At 48.9% G+C, this 27,916-nt stretch overlaps 2 protein-coding genes across 2 annotated transcripts; one reads left to right on the top strand and one right to left on the bottom strand.

The window, feature by feature from the left end:
- Nucleotides 1–27,796, bottom strand: KCNJ5 (potassium inwardly rectifying channel subfamily J member 5). The gene is made up of 3 exons (XM_024255270.3): nucleotides 27,451–27,796; nucleotides 5,736–6,682; nucleotides 1–1,561 (listed from the first exon to the last, which is right to left on the bottom strand). The coding sequence occupies exons 2-3, from the start codon at nucleotides 6,670–6,672 to the stop codon at nucleotides 1,239–1,241; spliced, it is 1,260 nt and encodes a 419-aa protein (XP_024111038.1). The 5' UTR covers nucleotides 6,673–6,682; nucleotides 27,451–27,796; the 3' UTR covers nucleotides 1–1,238.
- Nucleotides 13,395–15,458, top strand: LOC129047177 (uncharacterized protein KCNJ5-AS1). The gene is made up of 3 exons (XM_003777923.4): nucleotides 13,395–13,530; nucleotides 14,504–14,648; nucleotides 15,302–15,458. The coding sequence occupies exons 1-3, from the start codon at nucleotides 13,395–13,397 to the stop codon at nucleotides 15,456–15,458; spliced, it is 438 nt and encodes a 145-aa protein (XP_003777971.3).
- Nucleotides 27,797–27,916: the final 120 nt, after the last annotated feature.

Genomic DNA, 27,916 nt, shown 5'->3' with positions numbered 1-27,916 from the left:
ACCTCCGCCTCCCGGGTTCATGCCATTCTCCTGCCTCAGCCTCCCGAGTAGCTGGGACTACAGGCACCTGTCACCATGCCCAGCTAATTTTTTGTATTTTCAGTAGAGATGAGGTTTCACCGTGTTAGCCAGGATGGTCTCGATCTCCTGACCTCAGGATCCGCCCGCCTCGGACTCCCAAAATGCTGGGATCACAGGTGTGAGCCACCTTGCCTGGCCCAGATGCTGATTTTTAAATGCTCCTGGCTCTCCTTTCACTTTGCCCCATTCCTGTTTCAGGGCCAACTGGCTCATCGTGTCCCCTGACACTCAGCTTTCTCCCCAGGTCACACCACAGGCTTGCTGAGATTGTGAAAAAAACAAAACAAAACAAAACACAAAAACTACTGTGATGATTAGAAGCACTCTGAGATTCTTGGGCCAAAAAGCACTAGAAAATCCCCAGCAGCTGGGGTTCCCCCTCGGTGGGAGGTGCAGGGTACAGTGTGATTGGGAGGAGGCCAGGAAGCTCCTGATGCCACTATGCATGTGCTCAGAGGGGCTGTCTAATCCCAGGCCACCTTCTAAGAGTCACTCTAATGAGACCGATTCTCCAATAGGCTACATTGGACACACAGAACACAGCAGAGGAAAAACACACACATTTGGCAGATAACAGCAGAGAACACCAAGGGCTGTACGCTCTGTAGCTCTCAGTAATGGGTCGTTGCTATCTGATTTAAAAGGAATTGCCTATGTGATATGGATGGATCTTAACCCATGAGGGCTCTGTGAGCTCATCCCAGACTAGAGGTTTGAGCTCCCATCAGGTAAGACTCCTCTCTGAATCCACAGCAAGCCTCAGGGTGGAAGGAATGAGGGGACAAGGTGATGGTTCTCTCTAGGTGTCAGCCCCTGGAGGGGTCTGTGAGACCCAAAAAAGGAAGTGACCCAGGGCGTGGGGAGAACAGATGCCACCCGGTAACACTCACCATGGGGAAACTCATCCTGGCCTGGCCCTTAGCCAGCACCCACAAGAGGCAGCACTGCCATGGGGGGGTCCAGGCAGGATGCCACTGGCTCAGGGAGGCCCTGTGCTGGGAGCTGTGAGGGCTGGGTTTATGGTTCCTCCCCACAGCCTTGATGGCTTCTGAGACCCCAAACAGCACACTCAACTATTCCCCTCCCCTGGTCCCAGGCTCTGCAGTGTCTGTGTTCACTGAAGCCAGTGACAGGAGGTCTTAAGTAGGCTGCACCCCTCACACCAAGCCCCTGGCCTCCCTGGACCCACCCAGCCCCTTGGGCTCATCTTCTTCATTCTGCTCAGCCTCTGCATCCAGCCCTGCCTCAGCACAGCCCCCCAGCAGTGGGGGGCTGGGGAGGTACTGGAGGAGCCGGCCTTCCCGCTTCATTTCTGCCAGCTCCTTGGCACAGCAGCTGGGTGTGTTGGTCTCATAGGTATCGTGGAAGGTGTTGTAGTCCACCTCATAGAAGCCCTTTTCCAAGGTGAGGACTGGTGTGAATCGGTGGCCCCAGAGCACCTCTGTATCCATGTAGGAGCTCCGGGCTTGGCAGGTCATGCCTGGAGAAATGGAAGTTACATGCATTATGATGCAATCATCCATCCATCTATCCATCCATTCATCCATTCATCCATCCATCCATCCATCCATCCATCTATCCATCCATCCATCCATCCATCCATCCATCCATCCATCTAATCATCTGTCCATCCAACCATCCATCTATCCATCCATCCATCCATCCATCCATCCATCCATCCATCCATCCATCCATCCAGATATGGAGAAAAAGGCAGGAAAGGGCAAAGATATATCCATCCATCCATCCATCCATCCATCCATCCAGATATGGAAAAAAAGGCCAGAAAGGGCAAAGATATAGCCATCCATCCATCCATCCATCCATCCATCCATCCATCCAATCATCCATCCATCCATCCATCCATCCAATCATCCATCCATCCATCCATCCATCCATCCATCCAATCATCCATCCATCCACCCAATTATTTATTCATCTATCCTTCCAATTATCTATCCATCTATCCTATCACTCATCCATCCATCCATCCACTCATCTACCTAATCATCCATCCATCCAATCATCCATCCATCCATCCATCCATCCATCTATCCATCCATCCATCCATCCAATCATCCATACATTCATGCATTCCTTCATCCATCCAACCACTCATCAAGCATTTCATGAACATCTACTTTGTGCTAAGCATAGTGGAGATGTAAAGCTGAATAAGACACAGTCCTTGCCCTGGAGGAGTTCAAGGCGTGGTGGTGGCAGAAAATTAGAAATCAACATGCAAGATTCTGAAAGTCATTTCCTAGAGATTGGAGTGAATAGATGTTGGAATAGTTGAAGGCAGGGACTTCGTTCCTGAAAACAGCATTCAGGTCTAGAAGATTAAGATAGGAAAAAAGGCAGGAAAGGGCAAAGATAAATTCAGCATGAATGAACACAGAGAAGCTGACAGGCATTTGGAACATATGGGGATTGTTTTGGGTAGACACATATGGAGAGAGGGCTCCACACTCACATACACACACACATACACATAGGAAGAGGAGCAGACGCACACACAGAGCTTGGCTTCTTGATTTGAGGCTGCTCCAATGCCTCGTTTCCCTGTCTACTCAGCCCGTGCCATGCCTATGCTATTTTTAGGTGTTGCTTTCTCTCCAGAGAGGAGGGCAGCTTTGTTTATGGATGAGGAGGCTTCTGTGCTTAGGGTCACAGGAAAGCAGCTTTCTGATATTTAATCTTCTGGCCAAGGAAGGCATTAACTGTGCTGGTTGTGTGCTGAAGGCAACCATCTCCAGCTCCCACTTTGGGCTTTCTCTGGGAGGGGCTCATACAAAGCAGACCCAGGTCCAAGGCTGCTTCTCAGCCCCAGCGCACCCACACAGGTGGGCTCACAGCCTGCTCTCTGCTCTCAGTGATGCCTTCCTGGGCCAGGCCTCTCCCTTCAGTCCTCACCCTTGTTGTCCCCACACCCTTGGCAGAGAGGCTCAAACCGGGCCCTGAGCAGCCTAGACCATGCCAGACGTCTGCAGGCTCCCAGGGCCTTGGGAAAGGTATGGGCAGGACCTTTCCCCTTTGGGCTCCTCCTGCTCCTTATGGGGTGTGGCAGTGGCTGCCCTGTAGCTAGAGATCCTGCTGTGTCCCTGTCATTGCTGAATACATTTGGAAAGGATTCCCCAGGTGTCAGGTATAGTGATCAGCACAGCTCCTTTTCATCTTGAATCCTCCCAACAGCCCTAAGAGATTGATTTTCCTCACTTTGCTGACAAGGTAAGGAGCTTGCTCAAACCCGCTCAGGCAGGATACGGCAGAGTTGTGCTACTCGAGCTGAGGCATGGATTCCCAGCCCACACCTGGCTGCATGTGCCTGACAACCAAACCACCCACATCCAGGACAGATGTGGGCCAGGGTCTCCTGCCCAATCTCCTTGGATCTCCCCTACAGTTTGTGGGACAGAGCAAGCACAGCCCAGGTTGCGGGAGGGGAAGGAGGCCAAACCGTGAGGACAAGTGAACGGTGGGCCCCTGACTTTGACAGAGGCGTGGTTGGGGGTGTAGCGGGGCCGATAGCACTGGCTCCCTCCACTACGAGCCTATGGGCGCTCTCCCTGCTGGGTGGCTGGGGAGTGAGGAAGGCCTTGGAGGGTGGTCAGGCATGCTATGATTTGACCTCATGTCTCTCACCCAATCCCTTCTTTGTGGCTTCAGAGTGGAGCTTTTCCCCTGAAATGCAGCCTGTGTCCTGATTCTGACCCCGGAGCCAAGGGCAGGGTGACCTGCAAGCCCCTAGCTCTGCGGGGGAAAGCTTCCTGAGTCCTGACTGTCCTCGGCCATGGGGCTGCCTGCCTGCCACCATATGCTGCCTGCCAGGCTCCAGCCCCCAGCAGATGGCCGAGCAGCTCCCTCTGGCACCAGTCCCTGGAGCTTGTCATTGCCCTCTCCTGGTTCCACCGACTTCAAAATGGGAAGGCTTGTGGAGTCTGGGTCTGAGTCCCCTGCCCGGCAGCCAGCTTCCTGGGGGCTGGGAGGTGTGCTTGGCCATCTTTCTGACAGGCCCCTAGTATTTTAGGGGGGCAGAGTGGTGAGAGAAGCTCCAGATTTGTAAGTGGAAGAGCTGAATAAGAACACTCACTGTCTACATAATGCTTTTTAGGTTCAGCTTCGACATCTGTAAAATGAGACTGAAGCCAGCCCTACACTGTCATTTGCAAGAATTAGAAAAATAGACATGCATCATTCTGAGCATGACTGAGTTTCTAGAACCCATCCTTAGGGCCTGACCAGCTGCTTATTGTACCTGGTTGAAAAAAAAAGAGAGAGAGAGAGAAAGGAAGGCACGAGGAAGAAATGAAATACGCAGGATGTGGGGTTTTACTGGGAGTGGGGTGGGGACTAGAGTCCTCTGCCAGAGTTCAGGCAGTCCCAGGCCTTGGAATCCCTGGAGCCACCTCACCGAGGTCTGCCATGGCTGAGTGGCTGAGGAATTGGTGGGTCCTTGGCTACCAGCTGCCGGTGAGTCAGTAGCTGAGCAGGGAGGTGCCATGCTGGCCACACAAAGGGCATTTTCTTGGGCATACATGGATGTTGATGCCTCAGCATGGATGCACTGTTTTTTTGTGTGAAAGGAGCCTCACCTGCCCTGGGTTCACTAAGCCAAGCTTCTGCAAGAGTGCTGAGGGCTGGCTGCTCCAGAGGGGGCCCAACCAGAAAAGCCCCTCCTCTGCAGCAAAGGTCTCTCCAAGTAAAGGGTTGGTGAGAACCCTTTTGAGTTTAGGAAATTCTGCATCCCCTCCTTTCCCAGTGATGAGACTCAGTGGGTAAGGACAGCGAGAAGTCTACTGTAAAGAACCCAGTTCGCTTTTGTTTCGCCCTGTGATTACAAGAGCTATCTGACCAGCGAGCTCTTATGGGTAGAACACTTGTTCCAAGAAGGGACAGTTTGTCCTGTTGGAAACAAGTGCTGGCTCTGGGGTCCCCTGCCTCAATTTCCATCCTGGCTCTATCACTCGAAAGTGCTTGCTCTTGGGCAAATAATTTAGCCTGCCTGTGTCCCTGTGTCTTTATCTGTACCTTAATAAAAACTATCTCGGCTGGGCACTGTGGCTCACGCATGTAATCCCAGCACTTTGGGAGGCCGAGGCAGGGGATCACAAGGTCAGGAGTTCGACACCAACCTGGCCAACATGGTGAAACCCCGTCTCTACTAAAAATACAAAAATTAGCCGGGCGCAATGGCGGGCACCTGTAATCCCAGCTACTCCAGAGGCTGAGGCAGAAGAATCGCTTGAATCCGGGAGGTGGAGGTTGCAGTGAGCCGAGATCAGGCCACTGCACTCTAGCCTGGGTGACAGAGCAAGACCCTGCCTCAAAAACAAACAAACAAACAAAACAAACAACAACAACAACAACAACACCCCACTATCTCATAGGGCGTGGGAGGACATTTGGCCAGATGATAGATGTTTATTGTTTAGGACGGTGCCTGAAAGTTGGGAAGCTCCTGCCAGTGTTAGCTATTGCTATTACTCAATCTTGAGTACCAGTACCCCTCAAACCACGATTTAGGGATTGAACATGTTGCCTGTGCCACTCCAGGACTCTCAGGCACAGACCTGCATCTTCTGGAGTCACAGTGGACTAAGTCTGAAGTGTAGGTAGGGCCATTTGTGGCTGAAGAGGACAAAGCGCCTTACCTGTGGCTTCCACCATCCCTTCTAGAATGACCACGACTTCAAACTCTTCCTGATGCAGCTGAGCCTGAGACATCTCCCAGAAAGGGCTCTTCTCGTTGATCTCGTGGGAGATGATCAGAGGAGACACCAGGAAGAGGCGGTCGTCACCTGTGTCAAAGCCCACGTTGATGTCTGTCTGGTTCAAGGGGATGAACTCCCCCTCTTTGGTCTGCCGGGACTTGATGAGCTTGGCCCGGATGGAGGCCTCCACGATGTGGGAGTTGCGGAGGTCGCCCACCCGGAACATGAGGCACAGCTTCTCGTCCCGCATGGAGATGACTGCGTTGTTGGAAAACATGAGGGTCTCCGCTCTCTTCTTGGGCTGGCTGATCTTGACAAACATGCACCCCACCATGAAGGCATTGACGATGGAGCCCAGGATGGCCTGGACCAAGAGGAGTATAATCCCCTCTGGACACTTCTCTGTGATGACTCGGAAGCCATACCCAATGGTGGTTTCAGTTTCAATGGAGAACAGGAAAGCGGACACGAAGCCACTGAGGTTTTCAACACAAGGAATCCACTCTTGGTCACCAACATGGTCCAGGTCACCCCGGATGTAAGCAATGAGCCACCAAATGAAGCCGAAGAACAGCCAGGTGACGGTGTAAACCATGGTGAAGACGAGCAGGTTGAAGCGCCACTTGAGGTCGACCAGGGTGGTGAAGAGGTCACTCAGGTACCGGTAGGTCTCCTGGACGTTGCCGTGGTGCACGTTGCACTTGCCGCTCTTCTCCATGTAGCGCTGGCGTGGCTTCTTGCCCTCAGCCAGCAGGCGTGTACGGTCTGTGGCAACGGGGACATAATCGCGGGCCTGTTTGGGAATCTTCTTGGGGTCCCAGGGAGTGACTCCAATCTCCATGTCCTGGTTCATGGCATTCCTAGAATCGCCAGCCATAGCTGGGATGCTTTGAGTTAAAAAAAGACACCATCAGTGAAGTGGGCTGTTCTGATTCACTAGAACACAAGATGGAAGGCCACCCCCACCCCGGGGCTCTCCCAGGCTTCTCTTCTGTTATCCAGGGGTCAGGGTGTGAAATCCTCAAGGGCAGGGGTGTGAAATCCTCAAGGGCAGGGGCCTCACTCTCTTATAGGGTTCTTTTGTATCCCTGGTGCCTAGTACAGAGTCTAGCACATAGTAGATGCTCGCTAGCTGTTTGTTGAATGAATAAATGAACAATATCTAGGTGCAAACTACACATTAAGTGTTTAAAGCGTTTGAGAAATCTGGGAGCAATTGAAAAAGAATAATCAGAATAGTTTATTAAATGCCTACTATGTCCTATGCATTACACGTGGATTGTGGCTTGTTATCTCCACAGCTACTCACTGGCATTAGATATTGGAATCCCCACTATATAAACACTATATTGTTTGCTTATGAATCAGGCTTAATTCAAACAGTCTCTCTCCCACCATCAGAATGTAAGCTCCACAGGGGCATAAGTTTGTGTTTGTTTTGTTCTCTGATATTCCAAGCACTTAGAACACAGCCTGGCACATGGATGTATTCAAAAAGTACTTACTGAGTAATTGGATGGATAAATAAGAAAATGGGGTTCCAAAGAGGTTAAGTGACACCCAGGCCACCAAAAATCAGGCAGAGCTGATATTTGGATTCCTGCTCGTCTGGCCCAAGCCTGTGCTGTTTCTTTCATTCCTTGCTGTCTCCATTTATCTTGAGGTCTTTTAGCAGCAGACAGAAAGGAAAAGGTGGCATGTGCCTGATTTGTCGATTGGTCACCCCTACCGTCTGAGTGTGAAGTCTGCAGCCATCTGAGCACTTATTAAAATGACAAATTGCTGTGTAGGCCTGCCATTAGAAAATTTGATTCCATTATTCCCTGTCCTCTAAGCAATTGAAATGGACAGGATGTTAATGGCCCCAAAGCTCTTCAAAGGGCATAACATGTTTGTGGGGGTACCTGCCACACTTCCAAGAGATACCCAGACACCTGCAATACAGGTGTCTGATAGTTCCCTCAAAACCCATTTAACATGCAGTTAGGAAAGACCTCTTTAATTAACAATAACAGACTACATTTCTCAGCACTCAGAAGCCAGGAACTGCACTAGGAAATTTTTATCCATTAGCTGATTTAATCCTCACAACAGGTTAGATAAATACCATTCTTATCCCCCCATTTTTCAGAAGAGAAGAATGAAGCTCACGTAGCATGTGGCCAAGTGAGGTTTTGGGTCTAGGTTTATCTGGCTGCAGCCCAAAGGCTGACCCACAGCACTCACCACACAATGGCCAGCAGACACTGGTGCTCCGTGGCTCATGCGAAGGCTGGTGACCTACTCCTTCCGGAAAGTTCTATGAGCTTCTGGCCCTGGGAAACATCACCTTAGGGATACTATCCTTCAACCCTTCTTCCTCTTTATAAGTAAGCCTTCCTTGAATTAGCAGTTACCCTCCTTCCTGGGTGTAGGGTCCCCCAGGAACCCCCACTTACTTATCTGTCCTGATCGAGAAACACAGAATGCCTAGACTGCTCTGTCACCTGGCCAGCTGCGTGTCTTTTCCTGCAGGCCTGAGCCCTGGAAACATTCCCTGGCACTGAAACCCTGTTTAGGTTGTTACCTGAAATACTGAAAGATTAAACATGTTGCTAAACATGTAGGAATTAGCCCAACCTTAGGCCAGATAACTCCATAACCCAGAGCCCTTGCTGCAGACATACCTAAGCAGAGCATCTCTTTTCTTGCTGTCTGTCATGAGGACCAGTGCAGCGCTCTACATGTAAGTTCCCCTAATAAGTGCTTTGGAACTTGGTGCTTTCTTCTTTGGAATCTCAACTGACCCCATTTGGGGATGGTTTGGGCAGTCCCTTGCAGGAATTCCCCTGCCACCATTCTGAGGGTGACTCCAGCTGCAGGTTCCACCAGGACCAGGAAGCTGTGTCCCCAATAGAACAACCTGGAAAAAGGTCTGTCAACCACTGAGCTGACTGCCTAATGGCAAACCAAGGTAGATTCCAGCTGTCCTGGGAAGTCAGATGACCCTGGCAGGCCTTTTCCTGTGCTGCCTGGGTGATTATAGCGATTTCAAGATAACCTTCAAAACATCATATCAAAAGGTCATCTGAAGGGCTTTGTCCCAGACGTCCATTGGCCATTTCCCATTCTGCATAGGGCCACCTGCTTCCTGCTCCTTCATGTGGCAGTTAACAAAGATAAATGAGACAAGGAGGAAAATGCTTGGGGCTATCTTTGCAGAATCCTGAGCAGGAATTTGCTCTGCCTTAAGTGGGAGACTTCATCCTGAAAACCCAATCACAGATGCTCAGAGATGGTGGAAAATGCTGCTGTCCCGAGGCCTCATGTATTCTGGACACCCCAGCTGTTGGAACCAAGATAGGCTTCCAATGGGGGTGCCGCTGTGGACTCCCTGAGCCACTGAAGTTGGGCAGGGCAGGCACAGTGCGCACAAGAATGAGTCATCGGCCGGGGCACATGGGAGCTCACATCCTCCTGTGCTCAGCTCTTTGGGGAAACAGCTTGCTGCTGATTTTCTGCACTGTTTCCTTCTTTATTTTTAAACATATTGCATACATTCTTGTAGGCGAAGGCTTTGTGCTGTACTAGAAATGGGAAAATGTTTTCTAGGAGACTTCAGCCCAGATAGGAAAACTTTTTGCCTCTGGCAGATAGGAAAGGGTGGTTCACTTTTGACTTGGTATTGGGGCGCATTCCTGTGTACTGGAATCATCTGCAGAAGTCATTCCTTGCTCAACCCAGGGTGACATTTGGATTCGAACTCAGTGTCCAACAAACCCACTTTGTGGTCCAAAGAAAAACAAACTTAACTTTCTTTGCCTCAGTTTACTCTGCTATAAATCCCAGATAATATTCTCTGCTCCTCCAGCCCTGGGAGCCAATTGTAGGGATTCATGGAAAGAATGCATGCTACAAACATAAGTATAAATAAAATAAACATATGTATTCATAATCTCTCGTCAAATTGAAATTTAATGCAATATTCCATTAACCCCATTTTAAAGATAAAGAAAGAGAGGTAGAGAATATCTAAGACAAATAGCTAAAGGCCCAGTGGGCAATTTGCAGGTCAAGCATTGAGCTGACTGGCATGGAGCCTCTACTGTTCAGATTTCTTTTAAGGGTAAGTAAAATCCCCATCCTTGAAACCCTGGCTTCCAGTGTTGTGTGCCTATGAAGTCAAAAGGATTTTCAGGGACAATGGAGATGAAATTCCTTAATCAGGTTCTCGAGATCCGTTCTATTAATTATGCACTCATTAAGCACACATTAATTGAGGAACTACTATAGCCAAATCCCTGTGCTAGGAGCTGGACATAAAGCAATGAAGAAGATAAACACAGAGCCAGCCCTCCCATAGTTGATATTCTAGCATTTCCTCTTTGAAGCTAGGGTTTTTGCAGAACTGTCTGTAGAGGACAGACAGGGAGGAATGCTGTGGCTGGCCTAGGCAAGCTGAGCATCCTAGCTACTCTCTGCAGGACGTAGGGAAAGGCACCGACTTGAGCAAATCCTATTAAGCCTCATCAAGCCTGTTACTTCTCTTCTTCCATCCTTTCCTGTGTCTGTGAATGGGAAGCTGTGTTGAGACATGATGAAAGCTTTTGGAAAAGACAGAGCTTCAAGTCCAGCAAAGTGGTTTAATCCCTTTGATAGGAAAACGCAAGTGGAGAAAGACTCAAAAGAGGCAAAATCAAAGGCAGTTGTATTTCAGATGATGCATTAGTGAATCTGACATCCATTTAGATGGACCTCTGGATTAAGAATGTCAAACATCACGCACCCACAGGGAGGAAAACTTGGTGTCATGGCGTGGTCTAGAATGTCAGGAGTCAGGGCCACAGCAACTTGATAGGAGCCCTGCTTGGGGGTCAGCAGGGCTTCCTGGAGAGACCACTGGGCTGGGAGTCTTTTCTCAAACTCAGTCTCCCTATCTGTGATCACAAACATCTTTATCAATTTCCTACTTTCTAAGATATGCTGGATCAAAATGTACCACTCTCTGAGCTTTGAAACACAGGATGAAGTCGGAGGAAGAGGAATGGAGGAGGACGTGCTTATGTCTCATATGGAGATATTTGTATACTCTTCTATGGGAATATATATGACTGTACTCATAGGAAAATGCTCCAAACTGGTTGGTGAATAGGCTGCCCCAGTACCCTCAAGGCCCTTTAGGGTTAGCAGGAAGCCTTCAAGGTGTTACACTTGAATGTAACACCAGAATACATGCTGGGGACAGAGAAGGCACTTGTAAGTAGGCAGAATTCCAAGACACCCTCGTGATTCCTGCCCCCTGGTATACACCCCCTGAGGAACCCCAGGAAATCCTCACTTCCGTGACTGGGGCATGTCGTATGGCAGAGCTGAGTTGAAGAAAGAAAGTTCATCTGGGGTGAACTTGACCCAATCATAAGCCCTTGGAAGGGATTGGGCTTTTCCCTAAGTAAGAGATTTAAATTATTAGAGGAATTAGACAGAGGGGGGTTCTCCTTTGCTGGTTTTAAAGATGGAGGGGGCCACAGGGCAAGGAATATGGGTGACTTCTGGGAGCTGACAGCAGCCCCCAGATGATAGCCAGCGAAAAAGTGAGGACCTCAGTCCTACAACCACAAAGACCTGAATTCTGCCAGAACCACAAGAGCTTGAAGGGGGCCCTGAGTTCCACGTGAGAATGCTGGCCTCACTGACACCCTGGTTTTGGCCTTGTGAGAACAGAGCAGAGAACACAGTCGCATCAAGCCTGGACTTCTGACCTACAGAACCGTGAGCTGATAAATGGGTGTTGTTTCCAGCCAGTATGTCTGTGGTCATCTGTTATGGCAGAAATAGAAAATCCAGTACAGAAAGGGAAGCCGGATCATAAACAGTTAGGAAGGCTGACTCTGGCATCAGATGACCTAGGTTCCTATTTTGCCTGGAGCTGAGGCACATTTGGAAAAGTTACTTCTCTAAGCTTCCGTTGCTTTATTTGCAAAATGGGGATAACAGTACTCACCAAAAAGAGTTGCTGCGAAGATGAAATGAAAGGTGTGTGTACAGTGCCTGGTTTACAGGAGCTCTCCTGAGAGGTAGCTCTTAGGATTTTCCTCCAGGGAGCAGGGCTGGGAAAGGGGCTGGAAGGGTGGGGGTGAGGGGCAGGAGTGCTTCAAACAACTTGAGGATGAGGAAGGAGAATCAACAAGTCCCGAGTTCCTACGGTGTGTCAGCATCGTGCTCCCACTCCCGGGAGAGAGACATTATCTTCAGTTTACAAAAGGGGAAAACAGGAGAGAGTTTAAAAACCTCGCCCGGAATCGCACAGCTAGTCCTGCAGGCTCTCCGGATTCCGCAGCAGCTGCTCTAGATGAGGGCACGCCTAGAGGCCCTGCTCCGCTGCAGCGTCTCTGCGATAGGGAACCCCTGCCCCTTTCCTCCTGCCGCCCCGCCCCCCAGAAGCCACGCCTGAAGAAGTTTCTAAGACCTTTCCCTTTCGTCCCTCCCACGCCTAAGGTCCAGGTCCCAGGGCTTTCCGTTGCACCTTCATCCCTGGCCCTGCAGAGCCTGCTTCTCACTTCCAGGGTCGCCAGAGCGCACCTCCCGCCACCCCGCGATCTCTTGGCCGGATCCTGCGAGAGAAGTGGAGGAGGTTGGGACGGGGGAGGGGGGATGCGGCAGGGGAGAGGAGCCTGCGAGAGAGAGATGGGGAGGGAGGCTGGGACGGGGGAGCCTGAGCGCGGCAGGAACCGGGAGCCCTGAGCGCCGCAACCTCTAGCGTGGCCTCGGAGGGTGACACAAGGGATACCGCTCACCCCGCAGGGGACGGAGCCCCCAGTGGGGCTGCATAAGGCGATGCTCGCCGCCTGGGTTTGGCCCCCTAGTCAGCTGCAGCTTCGCGGCTGCGGAGGAGGCGGGGCTGGGGGATGCGGGGTGGGAGGGTGAGAGCCAGGAACGGCCTGCGGAGGGGAGACAGAGGGCCTCCCCCAGGGAACGGGCGTGGGGAGGCCGTTGGCAGTGCCGGGGACTCCCCGCCAGCGGGTCTCTCTTCCTGGAGGAAGGGCGGGCCAGCGGCCCCAGCCACCCAGAGACTGTGCCCAAGCCACACCGGTGGACAGGATCCTCCCAGGGGCCAGTCCTGGTTTCCCAGCTTTTCACAGTTACCAACCTTAAAACAAAACACAATTATGTTCTAGTGTACTCGGAGGTTTCATGGCACAGAGCCCGGTGGCAATAAATCTTTAAAAACCCGTCAGGTATTTCATTTAAAAACCTCACCATTTTGCAGCTATTTGTTCTATCAACTTAGGTCTGTGTCTATTGCTGAATTCCTGAATGTTTTACGGGTTTACTTTTTGAGCCTGTTTGTTTCATAGCGCATGAGGGAGTAGGTGTGAAATCCCAGTGGAAGCTGACACAGGGCTTCACTCACTCAGTCAATTAGTCAGTCAGTGAACCCCCACTCAACACCCACTGGGTGTTTGAATTATGTTGAGCTCTGGGGGTAGAAGGAGGTCGACTCACACTTCACTGGCATTCGTTCCCGCGCTTTCCCTTCCTGGGGATCTGGCTAAAATGCAGGTTCTGATTCTGTAGGTCTGGGGTTTCCAGAGTCCGCGGTTTTGCTAAGGAGCCGCAGTGATGTTGACGCGGCTGGTCCTCAGTGCGCACCTGAGTAGCAAGACCTCTCTGCCCTGGACGCACGCTGCCATCAGCTGGGATCTAGACAACGTGCTGATGCCTAGTCCCAGAATCTGGCCCCGGGTGACTCCGACAGGCAATGAGATTGAGGACCCTTGATGCGTTCTCTGTCCACAAGGAGTTCCTGGTCTGGTGGGGAGTACACAGGCAAAAAAATCAGTGCAGTAAAGAGCGAGAGAGAGGCTCGGGTGCAGTTCCGAATTTGGCTTGTCTGGGGCGGGCGAGGAAGGGTCAGCAAGGTCCTGGTGAGGAAGGCACCCAGTGAGCAGGGTGAGGTGGCAGAGCCTTGTGGGCCTGAGAACAGGGGAGCAAACAGTAATAATAGCTCCGGCATGGAATCCCTGTTATGTGCCATCTTTGTGCTGAGTGTTTTTCATGCATTGTATCATTTAATCCTCAAACAGATCTATTAAGTCCATTTTAGTCGCCTCATTTTACAGGTCACAAAAGCAGAGTGATGTACTAGCTTGCTTCAGGCCACACAGTTACTAAGCAGCGGACTAGTTTTTGTCTGATTCCAAAGGCTCTAAGTGCAGCCACTGCTGCCTGGGAGGTTGTTCCTCCTGAGCCCTCTGGGTGTGATGGGGTTGTTCTGAGCCCCCGGGGGGATCAGGCCCTGAGAAAACTGGCCCTGGATGGAGTCAGATGGACACCAGCCTGATCTGCACCAGGGAAGGAACTCATGATTTTCTGCTGTGTGGCCCGCTGTGCACAGGCTGCCCAGCAGCTCGGGTCACTTCCCGCCAGCCAGGGCTGTGTTCTCCCTCTCCCTCCTGCTCCCCTCCAGCATGCTCCCTATTCATCTAACAGCTGCTCCTCAGCTTTTTTAACCACAGTACTTATCCCCAAAGGTCCCCGATTGCTCCAAGGAAATAAGGTGTCCATGCATCCCAGGTAACACCTGTTGTTCTGGCACCATCACCAAGAGCGCCCCGTCACTCTCTGAAGGTCTGCTTGGACAACGGCCCCCGTGGTAGAAACAAGACCACTAACTAGCAGCCACTGATTTCATTCTTAACACCCCTTCACTGGATTCTCCTTCATCTAAGGCAGGTCTTCCTCTGCCAGGAGTGAGGGTAACACCTCCTCACTCTGGAATTTCTCAGCTGGGCAGGATGTGCCTGCCATAGTAACCAGAACCTGTGGGTCTGTGCTGAGCTCTGCCGCCTACACCCACGGCTGTGGCTGTGTGAGGTCAGTGAGTGCAACTGCCGGATAGGGTTCTTCCAACACAGACACTACGTCCTTCTTGGTCACGTGCAATTAGTACTCTTTCTCCTATTTTTATTTAAATCGGATGTCTTAGACCCTCATTTTCATATTTTGATGTAGAGAAACATTTAAAATATTGCATTCTCTTTATTTTAGGAAAAGCAAATATACAAACCCATGATAAATGCAACCAAAACTTGCCCTGGGTTTGGGTGACATGGTAGGGGGTGGTGGGGACTGTGGTGAGCTGTACACACATGCAGTTCTAAAGCGGCAGCCGCTACTCGGCTCTAGTTCGTTATTGCCTTGCCATGCCGTGGAGCCAGTACTGCAAGATCCTCCCTTTGCTTTTTCTAGAAAAGCCAGAAATTAAACTTTTGAAGATGAAATTTTTTTTCCATGTTGACCACTAATTCAACAATTTTAGAAAAAGTGAGCAAACCATAGAGAATCTATGTGTGAGTCAGATTCAGTCTGTCAGCTGCCGGTTTGTATTTCTGGGCTAGGGAGTCGGAGAGAGGCCTTTTCTGCCCATGGACATGTTGGGCTGCGTTGTGAGTTAGGCTGAGAGTGCTGTTAAGAGTTGTGGTAGTGCCACTAAATTCCTCTCAGAGCCTCCCTGTTTGCATTAACAGGTCTGCCACAAACACTACCTGTCAGTCCTCAGGACAACAAAGGCAGGAGGCCCGGCAGGAAGAGGAGAACTCAATCTGCAAGGCCCATGATAGTAGAGAGGGCCGCCTGGGCTGCCCCCTCAGTGCTCATCAGCCTGGTTCCCGTGGTCCTAACTAGCCCTGTCTCCTTGCCAATAGCCCTGTGCTCCCCAGCCCCCTTCCCCATGCAGACGGCTGCTATGACATCCCTGTTCCTTAAAGTGTGGGGTTCCTCGCTGCCTTCTCCTCCTTAACTGGCACCCTGTGCAAACCTGCTGCAGAGAACAGCGTCTTGGGCAATGCGATAGTCCTCCAGTTCACCAACAGTAAAAATGGTCTCAATGGGGAGAGATTTCTGACCGCAAGTGCTATGAGTCCTTTCAGAGGGGGCTGGAGGGACAGGAGGGCGGATCAGGTGGCCTCCTGAGCTGGTTCCTGGCGCCGATATAATGGATGCTGATTACCAGCGGTGAGGGACTGCAGAGCTGTGCGAGATGAGTGGAATGAGGCCACAGGTGCTGATTTTTATGCCCAGGATGCTCCTGGCTGTCATGGGCTCCCAGGGGCTCCAGGCATGCACAGCTCTTCCACCTCTTCTCGAAGCAGAATGCCCCAGAAAGGGCGCCTTTACTATCCAGGGTGGCTAGAGTCGCCGGTGGCTGTGCATGGGGGCTGAGGGCTAGAATCAAGGTAAGGGGCTTTCAGTGAAACGCAGAGCCAGGCAGGGACAGTGTGGATCTCAGAACAGTCTGTGTCAGATGGGACACTTCATCCCCGCGGAGCTGTCCGTGCACACAGCGTTCTCTGATTGCCAAGCTGTTAAGCGCTCTGCAGAAGGGAGCTGCTAGGAAGGCGGACGAGGCATCTCAGGTGGGTGAGGGGCTCCGCTGCATCGGCCTTGCTCAGACCCACCATCCCTGGGGAGCTGTCACTGGAGCCCAGGTCTCCCCTTCTCAGTACATCCTGTGCCTCCTTTCTGGGCGGCCTCTGTCCCTCAAAGGAGAGCTCCCCACATGGGTGGGATTATTGTTGAGAACAAAGTCAGGGTGTTGACGAGGATGCAGGACTGAGGTTGCTCCCAGAGTCACTCAGTGTCCCTCGTTTTGCGTGGAGACACCCTGACCTGGGCAAGCTCTTTAGGGAGCATCTTTCCTGTCTGTGCCGCCTTCTCCATGTCCTTTGCACTCTTTTTGTTTTTGTTTTACACACGTGATCAATTCATTGCCTGCTGCAGCTTGTACTGCCTTTTGGTTTTTCTTTGCAGAACAGCTCTGGAAGTGAAGTATGTGTGTGTGTGTGTGTGTGTGTGTGCGTGCACTACTCTGGACTAGGTGCCTTACATGCGTTAATGCACTTGATCAGCTCAGCAACACTGTGGAATAAGTGTAATGTGTCCATTATTCAGATCAGGAGACTGAGATTCAGAGCAGGGAGGGAACTTGCCAGAGACCACATGGCTCGCAAGCAGCAGAACCTGGGTTTGAACTGACAGCGGCCTGACTTCAGAGCCCACACTTTCCCACCCTCCTACTGCACACCCATTAGAGTTCAGCCATCTTGGTTCTGAATCATAACCCTGACTCTCCTGGCCACATCCTATGCTCCACATTACATGTTACTCTACAGGTTACCACCCTGGATCTCTTTCCTATATAAGAAATGGAAATATTAGTGGAAATCCTAATGTTCATGACATCTTCACCATTTTATCAAGAAAAATTCTGTCCTACCAAATACTGGTGTGATGTACTTGGCCCCCCTGGATTGGATTGGTACAGGTTAAGAGCAGATATAAGGTCTGAAATAATCCTGGTATTCCTAGTATGTGGAATTATTATCATGGAATCGTAATGGCAGTTTGCACCTCTGTTGGGCTCTTTCTTTTTTTTTTTTTTATGTTTCTTTTTTTTTCTTTTATTATTATTATTATTATTATTATTATACTTTAGGTTTTATGGTACATGTGCCCAATGTGCAGGTAAGTTACATATGTATACATGTGCCATGCTGGTGCGCTGCACCCACCAACTCGTCATCTAGCATTAGGTATCTCTCCCAATGCTATCCCTCCCCCCTCCCCCCAACCCACAACAGTCCCCGAAGTGTGATGTTCCCCTTCCTGTGTCCATGTGTTCTCATTGTTCAATTCCCACCTATGAGTGAGAATATGCGGTGTTTGGTTTTTTGTTCTTGCGATAGTTTACTGAGAATGATGATTTCCAATTTCATCCATGTCCCTACAAAGGACATGAACTCATCATTTTTTATGGCTGCATAGTATTCCATGGTGTATATGTGCCACATTTTCTTAATCCAGTCTATCATTGTTGGACATTTGGGTTGGTTCCAAGTCTTTGCTATTGTGAATAATGTGGCAATAAACATACGTGTGCATGTGTCTTTATAGCAGCATGATTTATAGTCCTTTGGGTATATACCCAGTAATGGGATGGCTGGGTCGAATGGAATTTCTAGTTCTAGATCCCTGAGGAATCGCCACACTGACTTCCACAAGGGTTGAACTAGTTTACAGTCCCACCAACAGTGTGAAAGTGTTCCTATTTCTCCACATCCTCTCCAGCACCTATTGTTTCCTGACTTTTTAATGATTGCCATTCTAACTGGTGTGAGATGGTATCTCATTGTGGTTTTGATTTGCATTTCTCTGATGGCCAGTGATGGTGAGCATTTTTTTCATGTGTTTTTTGGCTGCATAAATGTCTTCTTTTGAGAAGTGTCTGTTCATGTCCTTTGCCCACTTTTTGATGGGGTTGTTTGTTTTTTTCTTGTAAATTTGTTGGAGTTCATTGTAGATTCTGGATATTAGCCCTTTGTCAGATGAGTAGGTTGCGAAAATTTTCTCCCATTTTGTAGGTTGCCTGTTCACTCTGATGGTAGTTTCCTTTGCTGTGCAGAAGCTCTTTAGTTTAATTAGATCCCATTTGTCAATTTTGGCTTTTGTTGCCATTGCTTTTGGTGTTTTAGACATGAAGTCCTTGCTGTTGGGCTCTTTCAACTCCTGTATTGGCTCAGGAGAATCCTCACATTAGTCCCCTTTTGTAGTTGGATAGTCGGGCTTGCCAGAAGGCACACAAATTTGAGTTAACTCTTTTCCAGGATTCTGGCATTGTAGACACAGAAACACCGACTGTGAAGTTTTATGTAATACAAACACTGGAAGATTTAGCAATAGGCCTGCCAGGCAGCCCTGACTTCTGGCTGCACAACAAAGGGGGGTGGTTGGTGCCAAATGGGGCAACAGAAGGTGAGTTTGGGGCCTGCAGAGCCTCGGGTAGCCCAGATGAGCAAGAGAGAATCGGCTGCTCATTTTAACTCCATCTTGGAGGATTCCCCACCACAAGTCTAAGGAAGTAATAAAACCTCATGCATTATTTTCTGATATCTGGAGAGAAACACGTACCCTAGAAATGCTGTGGACTAATTCCACGGTTACTTTGTCATTAAAGAAACCAAAATACTGAGAGGTCACCATAAACACAAAAAGGCAGAGAGAGAAGGATTCAATGGTGTTTCATGTAAGGATTTTTAAAGGGAGTCAGAATTCTAGTCTGAAAGGAGCGCAGGCAGATCTGGCATTTTGCTTGGGGAGTTCAATTCTTTGGAGAAAATACAGAGACAAAAAGACCATTTTGATGGTATTTAAAATATCCCTCTGTCCAGTGTATCTAAGTGAGTCTAAATATATTCAGCAATTTTTTAAAGGGCAGATATTAGGCCTGATTCAAGGTATGGAATATAGATTCGAAAGGGTTAGTGATAGGTGAGTGCCTTTCAAGTAACTTTGCATCACAGACGAAGCCCGTTATTGAGGACTGCACCCATGGAGCAGGCCTGTGAGCTTGTGACTGAGTTTCCCAACCTGCCAGGCTCCCATTTGCTCAGGATGAGTATTTTTCTGCCCTCCCTGGTGAGCCACTGTGGGCCACTGGCCACTCCTTACACCCCTTCCCTTTAATACCTAGCTTGGCTTACTTGCAAAATCCACATGCACCCTCCTGGATCTCACAGAAGATGTATGAAAAATCATGGCCATGAAAAGGGCACGGAAATCAAATTAATTAATTTTGCTTTTTCCCCACGTTTGTTTCTGTCTGTCTGGTACTTTTCCTTTTTAAGCCTGCCATCTCTTTGAAAGTGAGCTGTACAGTGATAATCCATTTTCTTCATTGTAACCCCACAGTGTATGTATTCCACATTAAATAATAAAAGGGATTAATAATTAAATCAAAATGAAAAACCACTTGTTTCCTCTCTATAACCCAAGGGACAGATTTCCTGGGCTGGTGCCAATTTTTCAGTGATGATTAGGGAATATGAGGTAGAAGTGCACAGAGACGACAGTCTGAAAGCAAGATAATGCGAGTTTAAATATATTCATATACAAGTGAAAAGGATGAGATGGTGAGGGAAGGTAAATGTGAGAAAGAGCCACAGAAATTGGACATAACAGGTAAGATCCCAGTAATTATAGTCACCTACTGGGGCTGTACCATATACCCAATTTTATTCCAAATGCTTTACATGTATAAACTCATTTAATCATTTCAGAAAAGGTACCAGGTAGATACTGTTCTCCCCATTTTATAGATGAGAAAACTAAGGTGCAGGAGGGTGAGTCAACTGCCCCAAATCTAGTAAGCGGTTGATCTGGATTTGAACCCAGGCTGAGTGGCCCTTGACTCACACTCAATGTCTGAGCAACTCCACAAAAATGGAATGCTTAAAAGATCCAAGAAAGAAGAGATAGACAAATATCATGGGATAAGAAATGAAACAGAAAAATCCATTGAGAATACGAGAAAAACAAAGTGAAAGAAATAGAAAAGGCCAGGCGCGGCGGCTCACGCCTGTAATCCCAGAACTGTGGGAGGCCGAGGCAGGCGGATTACCTGGGGTCAGGAGTTCGAGAACAGCCTGGCGAACATGGTGAAACTCCATCTCTACTAAAAATACAAAAAAAAAAAAAAAAAAAAAAAAAAGAGCTGGGCATGGTGCTGAATTCCTGTAGTCCCAGCTCTTCGGGAGGCTAAGGTATGAGAATCGCAGACAGCAGAGATTGGCAGTGAGCCGAGATTGCACCACTGAACTCCAGCCTGGGTGACAGAGTGAGACTCTGTCAAAGAAAGAAAGAAAGAAAAAAAAGAAAGAAAGGAAGAAAGAAATAGGAAAATTAGAGTAAGGAGTTGAGAACGAAAGAAGGATTTAAAAAAGCAAAGGACAAAAAGGAAAGGCAAAGTGAAGTGTAAGTGGATGTGGGCATCAGAATGAAAGCTGAGGAGGAGGAAAGAAAGAACAGATGAGAGACTCAGCTGAAGGGAACGGCGTCTTGGCGCTTGCCATGGGGCACTGCTCATGCGCTAACTTATTGGACTTTCCCATAGCATTTCAAGGTAGGTGTTATTAGACACATTTTACAGAAAGCGAACTGAAGGTCTGAAAGACTCATGTCCAAGGTCACACAATTAGTTCATGGAGGAGCAAAAAGAACTGCTAACAATTACAAAATGCCAAAGAAAGAAACTGAAGAATAGCAAATAAATGGAGAAACATACTGTATTCATGGATTGGAAGACTCGATAGAGTAAAAACGTTGATTCTCTCTGAATTCATATGCAGATTCAATGCAATTTCTATCAAAATCTCACAAGATTTTTTATAGATATAGATAAAATTATTCTAAAACTTATGTGAAAAGGGAAAGCAACTAGAATAGATAAAACAATTTTGGAAAAGAATAAAGTGGAAGGAATCAGTCTACACAAGTTCAAGACTCATTACATAACTGCAGTTATGAGGAAACTCCAGACTATGTGGTATTGGCAGAAGGATAGACACATAGATTGATGGAACAGAACAGAGAACCCAAAAATAGACCTTTGCAAATATGCCCAACTTATTTTTGACAAAAGTGCAAAAGGAATTCAGTGGAGGAAAGACAGCCTTTACAACAAAGGGTGCCGGAGCAATTGCACATTTTCAGGCAGAAAAAAGAACCTTGACCTAAGTCTCAGACTTTATACCAAAGTTAATTCAAAATGGATCATGAACTTAGATATAAAACAATAAAACTTTCTAGAGAAAAACATGGGAGACACTCTTCAAGATCTAGGGCAGGCAAAGAGTTCTTAGACTTGACAAGAAAAGCACAATCCATAAGAAGACAAACTGATCAATTAAACTTCCGTCAAATTAAAAACAGTTGCTCTGAAAAAGACTCTGTTAAGATGAAAAGGTAAAATTACAAAGTAGGAGAAAATATTTGTAAATTACATATCTGAGTGACAAAGGACTGGTATCTAAAATATATACTTAAAAATTCTCAAAACTCAACAGAAACAACAACAAAAGCCAATCAAATTAGAAAATGGGCAAAAGACATGAGAAGACATTTTGCTAAGGAGGATATGTGGAGGGCAAATAAGCACATAAAAAGATGGTCAACAGGCCAGGCGTGGTAGCTCATGCTTGTAATCCCAGCATTTTGGGAGGACGAGGTGGGCAGATCACCTGAAGTCAGGAGTTTGAGACCAGCCTGGCAAACATGGTGAAACCTCGTCTCTACTAAAAATGCAAAAATTAGCCAGGCATGGTGGCACACACCTGTAGTCCCAGTTACTTGGGAGGCTGAGGCCGGAGAATCACTTGAACTCAGGAGGCAGAGGTTGCAGTGAGCCGAGATTGCACCACTGCACTCCAGCCTGAGCGACAGAGTAAGACTCTGTCTCAAAAAAAAAAAAAAAAAAAAAAAAGTGGTAAACAGCATTAGCAATCAGGGAAATGCAAAATAAAACCCAATAAGATAGCACTAGAATGGCTAAAATAAGAAATAGTGACAATAACAAATGTTGACAAAGATGCAGAGAAACTGGATCACTGATACAGTGTTGGTGGAAGTGTAAAGTGGCATAGTCACAATGGAAAACAGCTTGACAGTTCTTTGGAAAAAAAAAAACTAAACATACAACTACCAGATGACCCATCAATTACACTTCTGGGCATTTATCCCAGAGACACGAAAACCTATAAACCTATGTTCACACAAGAACCAGTACACAAATGCTTATAGCAACTTTATTCATAATAGCCCCAAAGTGAAAAAATCCTAGATGTCATTCAGTAAATGAATGGTTAAACAAGCAATGGTACCTTCCCACTATGGACGATTCCCACTGTGGTACATTCCCACTACTCAGCAATAAAAAAACCACACACACACACACACCCCCCCCCCAACAAGCACACATGCACACCCCTAAATGAATCCCCAGAGAATTTTGTTGAGTGAAAAAAGCCAATCCCAAAAGATTACATACTGCATAATTCTACTTACATAACGTTCTTGAGATGACAAACACAGACCAGTGGTTGCCAGAGGTTAAGGAGAGGGTGGGGTGGGATGGAAGTGGGTGTGGCTATAAAAGGGCCACATAAGAGGTCCTCCTGGTGATGGAAATGTTGTTTTCTTATCGGTTATGTATGCGTTTTGATAGTGTACTACAGTTTTGCAAAATATTGCCACTGAGAGAAACTGGATGAAGGGAGTGGCAGATCTCTGTTCATTATTTCTGAAACTGCATGTGAATCTATAATGATCTCAAAATCAAAGCGTTTAGTGGAAAAATAAAGAATGACTGCAGTCGATAAGGAGATTGAGTTAAAGAAGCATAAATGCACTAAACGGCATTTATGATCAAGAGAATGAGTGAAAAAAGACAAAAATGGAGGGGAAAAAAGAACCAAAATGAGAAAGAGAGAGAGGGAGAGGAAGAGAAAGGAAATAAAATGTGACCAAGCATGAGTGTTTAGGAGGAGTCAGGGGAGATTGAAAGAGATGCAGGAGAGGTGGTCGGGGCTGGGGGCAGGTGCCCTGGGACAGCCACAGGCCCAGGCCTCCCTCCCTACTGCCCTGTGTCTGGCCTTGGCTCCCTCCTCTCCAAACCCCTCCCTGGGCTCCTTCTACCCCTTCACCAGCAAATCTGTTTCTCAAGCCCCCTTAGAAGCCTTCCCTGCTCCATAAGGGCAGCTTTCCTTCGCCCCTGCAACGCCTGTGCCTCTCCCTAAGGGCGCGCAGCATGGATGCTGGAGTCTCTCTGGGCAGCTCTGCCGCCCCCAGGCAGTGGTCTGAGAGCTCAGAGGGCAGGCAGGCCTGGTGTGTAAGATCCGCCTGTCTAGCTCAGGTGCCTACACAAGGCCTGTGGTTGAAGCTCCCCACTCATTTTTGAGGGAGTTCTTCTGGAGAAGGACACTTCACAAAGCAACCTGACTTGGCCGGGGAAGCCTTCATACTGTGATGTCCAGTGGGCTGGTTCCTGGGGCCTGACACCCATGGCTTCTGCTGGCACTGCTGCACAGCCCCCTTGCTGAAGCAGAAGCAGCACCTCCCACTGCCCAGGGTTCCAGGCACCAAGTGCTCAGCAGTACAGTCATCCCTGGGGTTGGGGGGGTGGCGGGCGCACTCTAAGGGGGAGACATAGGTTTGGTCCCAGGAAGCATCTGAGGTCCTCTGGGTTCTTGCACCGCACCCCACTCCCATTTTCCTTTCTGAGCAGCAGGAAATAATGTAGGATGATGGCATTGGACCTCCCTGATTGTAAAGTCGGGTGCCTGAAATCTGGGAGAAGGTGTAGGGCAAGCAGCACACCCAGCCCCGGACCACCAAGTCACAGGGGATGAGAATGAGACTCCAAGTTTGCTCTCTCCTTCCCTCCCCAACCCCTCCATTTCTCCCCCACCCTCACCCTTTCCTGTCCCCCATACTATCTGGCCACTCTATTGATTGATCCTTGGTGACCAGGAAGTGCCGTTGCCACCCGCCAACTGGTCAGATGATCCATGACCTTTGCCCTCAGCTTGCTCTGGCCTGGAACGATAATGGAAGTTAACATTTTAAGCACTAGCCAGGATCTCCAGGGTCACATGTTAAAGCTTTGGCTCTACCATTTAACTTAGCACGGCTCTTGGCAAGGGTTCCCGCCATCCTGGGCCCTGTTGACTAGAATAGCTCCCTTATCAGAATGTCAAGGTAGGAGGAACTAGATAAGCTGCTGCTGCACAGGCAGGGCCTTCAGAGGCAGCCGCTCACGCCAGCCCTGGCTGGCAGAATGTCAGAAGTGGAAGCTGTCCACTCTGGTTTAAAACAATTCCAGAGAAAGCCACTCCACAAGTCTTTTTGAGAAATACACTCAGGTATTCTTACTCAAATACCTCACTACAATCTTTTGAACTGGAACTCCCATTCTTCTTGTTTTTTTCTTTAGAAAAAAAAAAAAAACAAAACACAGAAAGATTCCTTCATGGCTGATGACTATCTTAACAGTTATCTGATGACAGATCCGCTCTTGGAAACACTGCCAGCCCTCAATGACCTGTCTATAGCTCATACATAGTGAACATTTTCATCCAAAAATGGCCCCTTTGAACTACCTATGGATTTCCTGACCCCTGCCTTCTCTCCACCATCCTTCCACCTCCAGCCTAAATAGTCAAATCAGTATTGGCTCAGAAAATGCAAGTGTTTGCTAACATTCTCCTAAACAAAAAGCATAACCCTGCCCCAACGATCACATTCCAACGTTTCCAAAAATTAATGATTGCTGGCACATGATAGGTGATCAAATGAATGGTTGTTGAACAAGAAAAAAAAAAAAACAATGCAGAAGTGGATGCAGTTTTCAAGTACATGAAAGCACAGGACACCCGTTTGTGGCTTCACCCACAGCAGGCAGGAAGAATCAGGTCATTTGAAGGAGAAATGGGAACAGAGAATGGGCATTCTAGTCGTTTCTTCCCTCCTTGGGGGTTTACTTCATCACAGATGACTAGAGCAGCCTTCAGAGTCTCCCAAATTCCTGGACAAGAAACCCAGTCAGGTGCTTGCAGAAAGCCCCAAAGGGATTTTGCTTGGCACCAGGGACAGCGAGGCTGAGGACTACTGTGACAGGGCCACACACGTGTCTCTGCTGGACCCACAGACAAAGAGCTCTGCACTGCTCAGGACATGCCAGCAGACTCTGGGGAAGCCATGGTGGGGAATCCCACTAAGATCTGACTTCATCCCAGAGAAGACAGCTAAGCTTTGGGGACAGCCCTGGGCAGAGTGAATGTGGCCCAGGTTCGCTTTGACCCCCCCTCACCCTTGGCTGAACTGCTCACTGGATGGAGCACATTCATTTTCTGTTGAATGCGGGCAGGCTACTTAAATGAAAAATGCTGCCTGTGAGTAATGCCGGCAGTTTATAGCAGCTTTTGGAGAGGCCAGAAAACAGCCATGCCTGAGTGGCTGGTTCCCTTTCTGTTGGAGAGCTAGATAGTAGGTCTAGAATATTGTTCTGGGGACAATCCTTGTGCTTTGTGGAATGTATAGGCAAATTCTCCATCCTTTCTTTTTCTTTTTTTTTTGAGGTGGGGTCTTGCTATGTTGCTCCAGTTGATCTTGAGCTCCTGGGCTCAAGTAATCCCCTGACCTCAGCCTCCTGAGCCGGCAAGTTCTCTATGTGTTGTTTCCAGTCTTTCAATGGTAGCCCTGCTGCTGCTCTTCCAAGAAGCACATACCCTGTGCCCCGGGCCTCCCGCTGAAGGCCTTATGCCTCTAGGCAGAATGGTGCCATCTCAGGTGGGGTCCGTAGATAGTTTAAAATACCAGCCAAGCCGACCAAGCTCTTTATGCCAGAGACCAACCACGGGCTTCTAACTCCCACATCATTTGCTCTGCCCTGTTCGTTCCTCAGATTCCAGGAAGCCTGAGGGCCTCATTCAGCCAGATGATGCAATTTACACCTGGCTTTGAGGAAAAGCAGGGATGTGGAAAGACAAGAGCAGCTTTCAGAATTAGCTTTTGTTAGTGGAAAGACCCTGGATTTAAAGCCAGAGGACAAGAGTTTTGGAGATATCAATGCTGCTGCCACTTAGTGCCTGGAACTCTGTTACCCTTACTCTCATCTATAAAACAGAAGAAATAAGCTCTGCCCCACAGGACTGGTGTCAAGATGAACTCATGTAAACGTATCTAGCTCGGCACCTTGGTTTCATAAATATTAGCCTTTTCCTCACATGGAAAAGTGCTTTGAGAACCAGAAAGCCCGATAAAGCATATGGCTTTTGATGAAAACAAGGCACGTTTTGGAGTCAGATATAGGAGAGAATCTCCCTTTATGAGCTGTGCACTTGAGGCAAGTTGCACAGCCTCTCTGGGCTGCAATTTTTCACCTGTAGAATGAGGATGATGATAATCTCAGCTTATTAAAAGGATTGAAACAGAGTAAAATACTTGGCATGTTCCTGTTGATCTTCTTCTGGTGTTCGAAAAGGCTCCTGGAACAGGTTTTGGGCTGGCGTTGCTCACCCTGATGTTCAGGGTAGGTCCTAGAACTTTGGGGGCCGGACCTGAGGCTCTCCACAGCCCCCGGGGTAGGAGAGCCCTGTTTGAGGCAAGGCACAGATAAAACCAGGGGACCAACAGCTCTGCAGGGAGAAGCGCTCACTTGAAGAGAAGGGGAGCAATGACAAGGCCGGCCTTCTCTGTTCCCTATCCTCTGTCCTCACAGCCTTGACCCCTGGCCTATCTGAACCGTTTGAAAGCTGTTTAAAAGGAGATAGGGAGGTATGCAGGAAGTGACTTGGGCATCGACGGGGGCAGAAATCACAAGGCCGTGTTTCCAGTTTGGCCACACTTAAAAGAAAAAGCAAGACTAGGCTGGGGATCTAAGGCTGAGGGGGGCACCGCCCCCATCCTGGCCCTCCCTGCTCCTTTTTGAAGGAAGAGTCCTACCAGGTGAAAAATGTCCTCCCCACCCCACCCACTCCTGGCCACTGTTGCCTCTGAAACCACTGCTGGGAGATCTGGGGCACCCCCAGGTAGCCCTGGTCTAGTGCCAGAAGTAAAGGTGTTTATGGCTGGGCTCCCAATGCCCAGGGCAGCCTGCAGCCACGGAGATCTCCAATTTCCTAAACTTGGACCTGCCCTAAGCTTTTCCTTATCCCCTCTGGCTCCCAGTCTAGCAGGTTCCCTGTGAAAGCCTGCTGCCCAGGCGATGGACACCTGAGGGTGTCGTCCTGCCCTCCAGAGCCCGCGAGCTGGGGGAGAAATTGAGGAGGAAAAGAAGACAACTTACTTGTTGAGATCGGAGCTTCCGAGTCCCACTGATGCTAACTTCTGGGGTGTCCCTTAGCGGCGGTGCAGGGGGCGCTCAGGGCTTTTGAGGGGACTCCCCAGTCCCTGCCATGACCCCACGGAGGAGCTGTAGCTGGAACCTCTCCCTGTCGTGGGGTCCTGTGGGCAGAGGTGCCTAAGCCATCCTGTCCCTTCACTCGCGGCCCCTTGGGTCACTCCCTTTCTCTAGCGAGAGCAGCTGGAACAATCTCTCTCTCTCTTTCTCTCTCAGTGTGTGTGTGTGTGTGTGTGTGTGTGTGTGTGTGTGTGTGTGTCGCCTTCTCCCTCTCCTCTCTCCCTCCGTCCCTGGTACAAATGAATCTCTGGGTAGTAACGCGACTGGAAGGGCCACCGGCATTGGCGGCGGGGGGCGGGCTGGGGTGGGGCGGGGGGCGGGCTGGGGTGGGGCGGGGGCTCCATGTGATCGG

The sequence above is a fragment of the Pongo abelii genome, chromosome 9, assembly GCF_028885655.2.
Source record: "Pongo abelii isolate AG06213 chromosome 9, NHGRI_mPonAbe1-v2.0_pri, whole genome shotgun sequence".
Lineage (NCBI taxonomy): Eukaryota > Metazoa > Chordata > Mammalia > Primates > Hominidae > Pongo > Pongo abelii.
This window is presented reverse-complemented; position numbering and strand designations above follow the sequence as displayed.